At 37.6% G+C, this 13,195-nt stretch overlaps 1 protein-coding gene across 1 annotated transcript in view; it reads right to left on the reverse strand.

The window, feature by feature from the left end:
• Nucleotides 1–13,195, reverse strand: part of gria1a (glutamate receptor, ionotropic, AMPA 1a) — a 101,173-nt gene that overhangs the window by 59,819 nt on the left and 28,159 nt on the right. Inside the window, exons 4-5 of the mRNA XM_067387587.1 lie at nt 4,427–4,611; nt 890–943 (exon numbers count right to left, since the gene is read on the reverse strand). Coding sequence (XP_067243688.1) covers nt 890–943; nt 4,427–4,611 — 239 coding nt within the window. The remainder of the gene's footprint in view (nt 1–889; nt 944–4,426; nt 4,612–13,195) is intronic.

The following is a 13,195-nucleotide window of genomic DNA, read 5'->3' on the forward strand; positions in this document are numbered from 1 at the left end:
TATAAATAGACTTAAAGTAAAAGATCATTCTTGGAATTTTATGAATAAATATCTGGATTGTTAAAATGATGAATGATTTTAATTTTAAAATCAATATTTCCCCATTCTCTCCTCTCTGATGTACCTGAAGCAGGTGTCCATATCTCTCGACTGGATGGAGTTGTATCTTTTTCCGCTTGGTGTCCCTGTAAATGTGGTGCAGTGAGTTGGTGATGTTACTATAGAAACTAGCCTTCACCCAAAAGGCTTGGACGCAGAGGGGAAGCTTACACGAGCATCCACTCAGATACTAACGTGTGCACACACACACACACACACACACACACACACACACACACACACACGTGCTCACACATGCAAACACAGTGTAAATAGAATTGAGCTCCCTGTCGTAGGACACTGGGAGTAATTTGCTCACTTCTTAAAATTTGGCCATTATGGAAATAACAGGCAGTTGCAAATCTTTCTTTATTGCTTTGCACCCTTTATCATTTATCATTTACAATTACATCTAACAAACCGACCAGACCGGTTTAATTTAAAATTCTCAGCAGTGTGCCATCCAGAAGCACACCACAGCATATTAATGCTGCGATTATCATCATTTCTGTTTAAATCAATTTAGCCCTCCATTCTCATACGTTGAGCGCACCTACAGACAAAGACTGCAAAAATCACTTGTAGTTTTTCATATTCACAGAGCAGCTCTCCAGGCAACGTTTATATAACATCTCATCTGTTAGTCATAGTGAGCAGCTTCTTATGATTGGTCAGTAGTGAAAATATGCAAATCACCTGTAATATCAAGAGTAGTGCTGACATTTGAAAGCCTCATGCTGAGGTTTAGTCATAAGATCTCTCATAGTGCTGCATTTTTTTTGTAGCTTACCAGGTTTGCTAGGATGTAGTGGTAACTCTTTACGTTCTTCCCCAGCTCGATGATCTGAAATAAACCAATAAATAAGACGAAAAGCGGTCAGTATTAATTTTGGAGTACTCAGCAATATATAAAGCCTTATTTACAACAGTAAACCCACAAATATTAATAAATAACACTGTAATATAATATTTACTGTATTATCACACATAACTGCAATAAAGTATAATATATATATTTTTTTGTTTTTCACTGCAATCATCAATTGTAAGTAGTTATCTGCTTTTAAACAATATGTATTGTGAAAAGCGTTATAGAAAAAAATTTTACTTTACTATATTATTGTTCTACTTATTATTTAAACAACCAATTTAATTAATATTATTATTATTATTTAGTGTTCCTTTACCTCAAACAGTACACACCCAAGTTATATTTTCAATTCCTAGCAAATGCATGAACTGATAAAATGTGTATCTTACATGCAATGTAAGTCACTTTGATGAAACTGTCTGCAAAATGCATAAACGTAACATTTAAATAACAACAGCACATTTTCTCTAAGCATACACCCACCAATCTCCATAAAATGACTACAATCCTGGGCTTTCATCTTTATACTAAGTTTGGGGTGTTTCAGAATCAAGATGGCAATGTTTTCAGAGTAACAGAGATGAGAGGAATGAAGATTTGTGATGTAGGTTTTCTTTTGTGTGGCTATAGAGATAACAATGCCTCTGCAGGCATGAAGAGTACAACAGTGGTGAAAAACAATGAGTCATAAGCTGACGGGGGAGGAACACATTAGCAGCGCTCTCAGTTCTGTTTGGTACACACCGAGGGTCACAGCTTTAACCTGTGTGGATGTATGTGAGTGAGTAGTGTGCAGTGTCAATGGGTACCAAAGACTTTGACACTATCAAACTGTTATGGCTTTAAATAAAGAAAATCCTCTGCATGTACTAGGGATGTGCAGGACTAATGGGGTGCTCAGAAATAATAATGAGCGATTGTGAAGAACACACTTCTCTGTAAACTGAAGTTGTGAAAGCTGACATTAGCTTGTGGCCATGACAGACAGTAACATCAGTTATTAATGGTGACCCCAGAAAGATTTCATCCGGCAGGCCAGCCCGGGGCAGGGAACTCTACTGACAAGGACACAGCTTAGTCTTCTTGTGTATTTCAATGCTGTGATCAATTTTAAATAGAGAGTTCACACAAAAATCTAAAACTCAACATTGTGTTGTTCCAAACATGTATGACTCCTTCTGTGAAACATAATATCTTCTTTTAGTTTCTGCAGAAGAAAAAAAGTCATACAGGTTTAGAACGAAATGATTAAGTAAATGATGACAGAATTTTCATTTTTGAGCTTTGAACTTTCCCTTTAATGCAGAAAACAGGAATGAAAGAGAAGTCTTCAAAAACATTTTTAGTCCTTTTAGTCCATGTCTGTAAGGGTACAGTTACATTAGCAAAAATTCTTCAGAATTTTGTGGGCGAAAAATCATTGTGTGGCGATGCATATAGCACCACTCACACAGAAATCACTTTAAAATCAAGCAGCTTTCTTTTGGTTAACACGGCACATTTGCGTGACCAACTTGAACACAAGCAAAATGGATCGCATGGATTCCTATTGAAATGACTGGATTTCGCTTGGGAAATTTCACAGAGCAATGGTAAATGTGACTGCACCTTAAAGAGATAGTTCATCCAAAAAAAATGACTCACCCTCATGTCGTTCCAAACCCGTAAGACCATTTTAGGAACACAGTTTAAGATATTTTAGATTTAGTCCGAGAGCTTTATGTCCCTCCATTGAAAATGTATGTACGGTATACTTTCCATGTCCAGAAAAGTAATAAAAACATCATCAAAGTAGTCCATGTGACATCAGAGGGTTAGTTAGAATTTTTTGAAGCATAGAAAATACATTTTGGTCCAAAAATAACAAAAACTACGACTTTATTGAGCAATGTCTTCTCTTCCGGGTCTGTTGTCAATCCGCGTTCATGACTCCTCAGTGACGCTGCTGATATAGCTTCTTCCATCATTCTTAGTTCTTCGTCCGTGTATTCGGGTTGAAATAAATATGGCTGAGCAAAAAAATGCAAGTCTTCCTCTGTGTCGAAATCCTTTTGGTTAAAGTGTGCGTCTCCCTCAGACTGTAAACGAAGCTCGGGCGCACCAAATAACACGTCAGCAGCGTCACTGCGGAGTCGTGAACACGGATTGACAACAGACCCGGAAGAGAATAAAATGCTGAATAAAGTCGTAGTTTTTGTTATTTTTGGACCAAAATGTATTTTTGATGCTTCAAAAAAATCTAACTAACCCTCTGATGTCACATGGACTACTTTGATGATGTTTTAATTACCTTTCTGGACATGGACAGTATACCGTACATACATTTTCAATGGAGGGACAGAAAGCTCTCGGACTAAATCTAAAATATCTTAAACTGTGTTACAAAGATGAACGGAGGTCTTACGGGTTTGGAACGACATGAGGGTGAGTCATTTATGACATAATTTTTGGGTGAACTAACCTTTTAAGCTTTGAGGCGATCTATATGATAATATGTTCCAAAACATTGACAAAAAAACTGTAGCAGATGCACATACTGGAACATAGACCAAAAATAATGATGCCTTCATTTCTTACTAAAGGGGTAAACTGTGTTTGACAAACTACTGGGGTCTTCAAAATAGGAAATAATCATAACTAAAAAGCTCCACACAACATCTTGCGTGCTATGAGAGAGCTATGAAAAACATGCACACAAATGTGTTTTTCCTCAATTAAACTGTCTGGCCCCCGGTGTTGGTGAAAGAAAGTGAATCAAAGTGGGGGAAATTACACCAATGTTGTTTTACGGTGTGATTGGTGGACGCATGGTGATGGATGATTGCTTTCACAGAGGAAAAAATTTGTCTAGACATGCTGTGCAAATTGCCACCAAATGATGCAACAGCCTTAACTGTGGGCACCATGCTATCAATAACACAACATGGCCTGTTGAGGGTCTTCTGTTTGAGTCATGAAATAGAGAAAAGGAGAAAAAGGGAAGAAAAGGCACGCTCTCATTAATTACAGTAACAGGACGCTTCCTCCTCCTCCAGGCAGTGGAGAGAGGTGACAGAGAAAGTGACGCGTCACTATGGCTCCGCTGCCAACCCCAAATGTCAGCTCAGTGTTATTTATCTGCTCCGTCCTCGGCGGTCTATGAGAGAGAGAGAGCATCTTGGGGCCTGTTGCACACGCCACTCCATCTGATAAGAGCAGCCACAGGCTTCATCCAAGTACTCAAGCTCAGAATTGCATTTTAAGTTGAGTCATATGAGCCTGCCAATGATACTAATTATTAGCAGCATTACAGATGACTAACTAGCTGTTTGACTTGGTTAAAAGATATATTTAGCTGGACTTAGTAGTTTTAAAGCAAAGAACATGCTCCATTTGGATGGAAAATTTGAATCTCAAATTCCTTTGGAGCACCTGACCGCATGTATGACACTAATAAGACTGGCGAGAGCCAATTACCTTCTTCAGGATGGAGGTGAGTCTCTCCAGCTCACAGTCGATGATGATCTGGCCCTCCTTCCTTTTGTCCAGGTCCTGGAACACTTTGAGGAAGGATGCTTCTGTCATTGTCTCCACGTTCACGGAGGTCACAAGCCAGTTATGCTCTGCTGCTGTGTCCAGAACCTTCTGCAGAACTGACAGTCCTTGAATACAAATGAGAACACTGTGTCAGCAGAACTCAAAAAAGTTGAGTTACATCAAATTTAAGTTAATAAACTACACAATTCGTTTACTGGAACATTTTGCAAACTAACTGCATTTAATTTCAAAATATTGAGTAAACTAATTTAATGTTTAATTTAATGTTTAGTTTTCTCCCCCCTGCTGTACCGAACTGTGACTTTAGTACCAAGGTACGTACCGAACCGTCATGTTTGTGTACCGTTACACCCCTAGTAAATAATGGCGTGATAATATGCCTAATCTAATTCATTCAGAAGTCATTCTAAAGCAGCTCTAGAGCTTGGAAGACTATAGTATCGACACTCTGTTATCTCCAGCCACCTCTGACCATCTGAATGCCACTTTATTGGCTGTGAATTCAGAAAAACCTGCCAGGAAGATACAGAGCAGTGGAGAGTGAGAGCCACACTGTTCACAGACAGGAAATGGGGTTCGATTAGTGAAGACATTGATCTTGGCATAGGATTCAGAGACGGTTGCATGCATGTGCACAGTCTCCAACGGACCAATCAGATTTCTCCCCAGATGCCAACAAAAATCTCTTTAGATCAAAAACAGTGAGCCAACAATATCAACTTTTTGGAGGAGCAGCAAGAACATGGTTGTGATGCCTCAAAATGTTGCCTGTGGAGGCAGCTCACTAGGCTTTGGAACAGAATGATAGTGTCTGTCTACACATAACACGCACCACATTTCTCACATAAGAACTGAGCAGTTCTGAAGGATCATATGATCCCATGACGTGATGAGAGTTGAAAGCACACACGATTGCTCTTATTGTGCTGCTGCCTAGAGCAGCTTATGCTTCTGTTCTCAGTACTTCAGTACCATGGTCAGCTCCTCCAAACTCATCAAAACCTCTCCAAACACTCAACCGCATGCTTTCACAGCCATCTATGTGTGACTATGTCACACAACAAGCCCATGTTTATTCAGTAATCCAGTTTTTTAAAACCATGCTCAAAAATTTACTATGAAAGTCTATGGCCTTCTGTAAACTGTGCCAAGATCTACAAAGAGACATAAATACAGTAACTCCCCTGTGAGCATTTATGGGAAATTGTTTGTGAAATGTTTAATGGACATTGGATGATGCTCAAAACAAAAATAAATCCAAGTAAAAATGAATAAATAAATAAATCTAAGCCAAAAAAAAAGAAAAAGAAAAAAAGAGTATGCACTTTGTATTTTACAGCCTTTGTTTAATGCAACACCACACAGCTGTTGCATGAGCTGTAATTAAAAGGAGAGCAACAAGGATGCACGCTTTATAATTTATGGAACCAATGGATCCCGCAGCAGAGATAACAGGAATAAATATTTCATTTATGGGGTGGGATGGACCACAAAATAAATCACAGGAAGCTGCGACTGTGCAAGAACTGTGTCATTCTGTGCACTAGACTATAATAGGGACTACACACAGAAAAGTTAAAGAGTTAGTTCACCCAAAAATGAAATTTCTTTCATCAATTACTCACCCTCATGTTGTTTCAACCCCATTAAACTTTTGTTCATCTTCAGAACACAAATGAAGATCTTTTTGATGAGAGCTTTTTGTCTCTCCATAGACAGCTACCACTATGACAATTCAAGAAGTTCATAAAAAGATTGTAAAACTAATCCATATGAATTGAGCGGTTTAGTCTGAAGAGACACGATCACTTTATATGATGAACAGACTGAATTTAGACTTTTATTCACATATTAACATTGATCAGCGAACATAAGCAAAAGCTCAATCAAACCTGCTTGACACTCGAGAACAAACCTCTTGCAAAAGTTCAAACGTGCTGCGTAATATACGAGAATGAAACTTGTTGCTTCTTGGATGCGTCAACAAACATGCTTGAGCTTCCATTTACCACAACTGATGTGTGAGTTGATGAATGTTTATATGTGAATAAAAGCCTACATTAAATCTTTTTATCATATAATGTGATCGTGTCTCTTCAGAAAATATGGAACCGCTCAATTCATATGGATTAGCTTTACGATCTCTTTATTAACGTTTTAAAGCGTCAAAGTGGTAGTAGCTGTCTACGGAGGGACAGAAAGCTCTCAGATTTCATCAAAAAGATCTTAATTTGCATTCCGAAGATGAACAAAAGTCTTATGGGTTTGGAGCGGCATCAGGGTGAGTGATTAATGACAGAATTTTCATTTTGGGGTGAACTAAACCTTTAAAGGATTAGTTCATCCCAAAATGAAAATTCAGTCATCTCTTATTTACCTTCACACCATTTTACCTCAATGCCATATGATTTTTTTTTAATTGTCAGACACTAAATAGAGAAATAGTGGTCAATTGCACTGTGATGGAAAAAAAAAATACTATGTCAGAAAAATATTAACTGTTATAAAGTAAAATAAAGTCAAATTAAATAGTCCTGAATTTTGAGCCTCAAAGACAAGTAAGGAACACATGCCCTAAAATGAAAATTCTGTTATTGCTCAAAATTGGAGAACTCTAGCATCTCTTTTTCAGCTTCTAGATCACCACCATTCTAACTAAGATCCTTCTCCATTGTTTGCTCGGTTTGGATAGGAGACCAGCTCTATAAAGTGTCCTGGTTGTTCCAAACTGCTTCCATTAAGGATTATGGAGGCTACACGCTACTGTGAACCTTCAATACAGCAAAAAATTGTTGTAGTCTTCCCCAGATCTGTTTTGATACAATCCTGTCTCTGATCTCTAGGGCGTTTCCTTTGACCTCATGGCTCCGGTATGCATTTTCAGCTGTCAGACCTTTTATTAAGAGGTGTGTGCCTTTCCAAATCCAAATCATAGCCTTTCAATTGAATTTGCAATTGGAATGCTGCGGAGCCAAATTTCAAGTGTCCTGGAAAAGGTTATGAATACTTATGCAATGTAATTATTTCAGGTTTTTATTATTAATACATTTGCAAAGTTATCACAAATCAGTTTTTTGCTTTATCATTATTAAGTGTAGATTAATGTGAACAAAATAGTCATTTAAAATAGTTTAACATAACAAAAATGTGAAAATTAAGGGGTTTGAATACTTTCGCAAGCCACTGTATTAGGAGTTGGATCTTTTCAGCGAATCAGTTGACCCAGTTCATAAAACTGGTATCATTCATGAACCTTACCATTTGATTCGTTCATGAATATTCCCGTTTCAGTTCTTGAGTTAACGTCTTCATTATTCAGTTGTAGTGATTAACAGGCACCAGAGGGGAAGATTATCAGTGAATAATGATTTAAATTTCAGTCTGTTTTTCTCACAAAGCTATCATGTGGCTTCAGAGGATTTGAAATATAGTACATAAGTCATATGAACTACATTTTTATGATACTTAAATGGTACATTTGTGTCATTTTTGAATGTGGAATGAGGACTAAATGCATAGAAAAAGCAACATGTACAATTCTTCACAGTATTATACAATCTCAGAAAAAAAGGTAAGGCGCTTGTCACTGGGGCAGTACCCTAGGGTACAAAAGTGAAACGGTACATCTTTGTATCTTACTTACCCCTAAATGGTACATATAAGTACCTTAAAGGTACTTTAAAAGGGTAGTGCCCCAGTGACAAGCTTTTTTTCTGACCATCATCATTAAATCATATTTACAGTGAAGTTTGAAAAACAAGATTCTCAAGTAAAGAAAGCAAATATTGACAGCAGGAGAGAGGAATATTGATTCCCTCCTCTGCTTCTGTCCGCCTCTGTTTTGAGCACTTGCCCTTTGACCCCTCTGCATCTGAGCCAGTGTTGCTTCCTATTTGACTCAGTGTGAGTACAGCTGGACCACTTTAAGACTGCAGGGTGATTTGACATTAAGGAGCTCACACTCCCAGCAGGCTGAACAAATGGCTCATGATGCACACCGAGAACAGGGCCAGCGGGGGAAGACGTCGCTCCTTAGCCTCATTCTCACTCATCTGGGGTGGTGTGACGCCAATGGAGTACTATGCCAACATGCAAAACAGCACACGGCAGCGGGGACAATTTTATACATATAGGAAGCTTACAGCGTGGCTGGGTTCACATACAGGCTATATACACTCTCACACGTATGTCCTTAAAAGGCTTAAAATAACCCTGTAGACAATGCAGCGCTGTATCTAGGCAACAAGAGGCGGGTGATATGGATTCCTGCAGTTTGGTTCCTCTCAGTCACAGAGTTAATGATCCTACAATCGTAACCCAGAGCTCTCAGCGCTTCTGCAAGATAAAACCATCACTGAGACACCTGTGGCGTTTATATGGGCAGGCATCAAACCTATTGTGAGTGTGCCGCGATGACAGAACTGACAGCGACAAGGAAAGAAGAGAGCTGGTGGTGAGAGCATTGTGGGTAACTACATTTCTTAAAAAAGTCCTGTAACATGCAGATCACGTCATGCTCAAATCATGGTCGGCTGAGCTGAACGTCTGTGACAGATGGTGACACATTATGGGGACACTGCAGCCGATTGGCTAGGGGGGGCCGAGGGGAAAGCACACCTGGTGCTGACAGGTGTGTCAGATTTTACCTGCTCGGGGAGCAGCACCGGATGCCCATGACATTTCTAGAGCAGATCTGAGAATTTCAGGTATTTATTTGGAAGTGAAAAGATACAGGCATTCAAATTACAGTACTGCTGTGCTGTGGGATGGTAAGTGGCAACAGGGTCCAAAATGAACACTCGCCAAGCAAGAAAAAATTGGGTTAGTCACCACTTGACTCGTAACTTTCTTAGCAACTGTGACATCTTTTAAATCAAATTAGTTAGATATTCTAATTTAAATAAAATTAGAACGAAAGTCTGGCTCTCCCTGATGTAAATGACGTACAGAGAGATGATTTCTACGCCATCTGTTGTGATTTGTGTGTTTTCTCAACTTTGCCATCAGGATTTAGGCTATTTAGTATGTCTAAGGCTTTTTCATTTCCCCAGAACCATGTGATGAAACATATGTGGAATATTCTTCACACAAAAAAAATTAAACCACCAAAACTAAATTATTACAGCTGGCTTATCGATGTTTATTACATGAGAATTATATCATTATTTACTCATGCTAATGTTGTTACACACTTTTAAGACTTCTTCTACGGAAAACAAAAGAAAACATTTTCAAGAATACACTGACTTTAACTTTATGTACGGAAGCTTGTTTTTGCCACTGAATAGAAAATAAAAAAGTTATAATTGCGACTTTTTGTCTCACAATTCTGAATTTTTTCACACAATTCTTATATTGCATGTCAGAATTGCGTGTTATAAACTAGTAATTGCGAGAACAAAAGTCAGAATTGAGAGATATAAACACAATTGCGAATTATAATGTCAGAATTGCGAGATATAAACTCATAATTGTGAGTTATAAAGTCAGAATTGTGAGATACAGTGATGGGAATAATGCCGTTATAAATAAACAGCGTTACTAACGGCATTACTTTTTTCAGTAACAAGTAATCAAACAAATTACTTTTCCCCTGTTACCGTTACTGACAAAAAAATGCCACATTACTATATTGAGCTCACTGAAGCGGTTTTCATCCGTGCAGGCTCTCTCTCAGCCATAGAACCTGCAAAGTTTTTTCTCTGGTGTGTGTGTTGGGGTGGGACACATGTGAACTAATGACGATTGGTGTGTGAGTAGAGATGATAGACGTGTTGAAGTGTTTTGTTGTAAAGAAATAGTACAGGTTAGTCATACACAAATATAATTTTAAACTGATAATAATGTTCGATGCTCCGTGTGTGTGGGTGTGTAGTGCAAGTGGAGCGGAGTGCAAGCTCAAACCAGAATACCCTTTGTGACATGCTGGATCGAAAATATGTGAAATAAGTTTTTTCTAGTTGACTAGTAGTTGTTCATTTAAGCCATTAGTTGACTAATCACATTTATATTAATTTGATTGCTTAAATACTGGAGAGAATAAACCATAATAATGAGTATTAAAGCACTCAAGCGCACGCATAAAGCTTGCCATAAAGAACCGGCAAAAGTAATGATTATGAATGTGACAAAAACAGCAAGGAGCCATTTTAATTGTTCATTAATAAACTAATGTTTTCTGAATCCGTGTCGGCTGCAAAGATGAAGTTGACATTGCTGACTCTCATTATCTCCGTGGACGCGCTTAAAGAGAAAATGCACATTACATAATCAGAGAGTAGTCTATTTCTTTTCATTTTGAATAATTTCATTTAAAAGTAGACATTTAAAAATTTTCTATAGATATATTTCTCATGTCTGTGAGGCAAGCAGCCGCTGAGTTTCAGTTCATTTAGCTTATAAGAAGTGCTTCAGTTCACATGCAAGTGATCGCGCCGGCACCTCCATGTCACGATTATATTTTCTGCTATATTTGCTTCTTATTTATTAAATCCAGGCAATTTGTTGATGAAACGATTAAAATTAAGATACAATTTTTACAAAACAAAATTCCCTTTAAAGAAAGGGGTTCTACAAAACAAAACTTAATGAAGTGGTCAAAATCATGTCTGACCCACTCCATGTCTCCCGATATATTGCGCATCTTATGGTGTATCCTATCTTACTCATGTTGTACACTTTTCATAATCAAATAGATGAATTTAAAACATAACATAGGCCTACCTAAACAAATAATAATTTATTTTTAGACTTATATTGAATATTGGGGGCATTCAAGTTAATTGACATATTAGATTTTTTTTTAAGTAACGCAATAGTTACTTTCCCTGGTAATTAGTTACTTTTATAATGATGTAACTCAGTTACTAACTCGGTTACTATTTATGAGAAGTAACTAGTAACTATAACTAATTACTTTTTTAAAGTAACGTGCCCAACACTGGTGAGATATAAACTCATAATTGCGAGTTGTGTGTTATAAAGTCAGTATTTTTATTCTCAAAATTGGACTTTATAACTCACAATTGCGAGTTTATAGCTCACAATTTTGAGAAGTCAGAATTGCAAGGTTTTAATCTCACACTTTGTCTCACAGTTGTGAGTTTATAACATGCAATTCTGACTTTTTTTCTTGCAATTGTGAGTTTATATCTCACAATTATGACATTATAACTCACAATTATGACTTTAATTTGTCGCAACTGTGAGTTTATATCTTGCAATTCTAGATAAGATTCTAGAAAGATAAGAACTGTGAGATAAAAAGTCGCCTTTTTTAGTTTTTATTTAGTGACAGAAACAAGCTTCCATATGTATGGACCAAAAGAAGAAGAAGAAGAAAAACATTTGAGACATTACTTTTTTGTGTTTCACGGAAGAAAGAAAGTCATACAGGTTTGGAAAGACATGAGGGTAAGTAAATGATCTTTTTTTTTTTTTTTAAACAGCATTTTTGGGTGAACTTTACCTTTAAGGAAAAACAGCTAATTATTTCCAAAGGAACAAAAATGTATTTGTTTGTTTAATAAAATAAAACAAAAAAGAAAATATTTACTTTCTCAAACCATCGCCCCTGGCACGTGTGGCAGAAAAGTACATTTTGGATCCTTCTTGGAATAACAATGAAGCCATGTACGGGGGTGCTTTGGAATTGGGATTTTCTTTCCCCAGCCTTCAGCTGGATACATTTTTCTCTGGCACAATGGTTTCATTTTGGCAGATATTCATAGAGAAAGATGCACAAATGAGCTCCAAGTGCAGGGAGAGATGCATCCACTCAGATCAGAACACCATTGTTCATCCCAGCAACACACAAGCAGGCAGCTCTCTCATGAGTCATATCTATATCTGTCATTACACACCAACATGTTCACAAACAAACCGGGAACAAAAGCTGACTCAATGTGCACACCAGCAATGTGATGGTAAATATTGGGTCTCAGAAATCCAACCAGACATATTCAAAAGAGAATTCTAAGACCTGAGTTCAGTTTAGCGCATGGTATTTCAGTACAAAAACCTGTATCTTATTCACTAAGCACCCATAAGCCAGTTTAACCGATGGCTAAATGCTTCGCTATATCACTATGACTATGTGGCATATCTGAATTCTCATGAGCGGCAAACATCCCTCTGTTCTATGCAAATTAAGCTTATTAAACAGTGCATATTTTACAGCACTTTTAGATTTAAAGCGGAACTCATTAAGATTTGCGAAGCTCCCCCTACAGGTTCCTTCAGTGAATCACACTGTCGTAAATACTCCAAGTGCAGCTCTGGACTACAACGACTACAACGCTCACCAGCGCAGTAGTTTTGCAAATACAGTACAAGAAATCTCGATGGAGGTGGGGAATTTTCTAAATTGTCTTATAAAGTCATAATATATACATTGTTTTTGAATTACCGTAAAGCATTTTGTCACTCTCGCGTGAACGTGAACAAGGCGAGATTGTGTCGGGTTGGCGCAGCTCAACTTGTAAGTACTGTTTTTTGGCGTAGACGTGCCAGAGGGGGTTAGTGCTCGCCTCAAACACACCACAAGTCAATTAACCATCGTAAGGACTTAGAAAACTATTTATGAAGGTAAAAAAGTTACTTAGTTCTGCTTTAAAGAAACTTTCTATTGATTATCTCAGGGGTTTTCAAACTTTCTGTTGCCAAGAACCCCAAAATACTGTATACTAT

The sequence above is a fragment of the Chanodichthys erythropterus genome, chromosome 1, assembly GCF_024489055.1.
Source record: "Chanodichthys erythropterus isolate Z2021 chromosome 1, ASM2448905v1, whole genome shotgun sequence".
NCBI lineage: Eukaryota > Metazoa > Chordata > Actinopteri > Cypriniformes > Xenocyprididae > Chanodichthys > Chanodichthys erythropterus.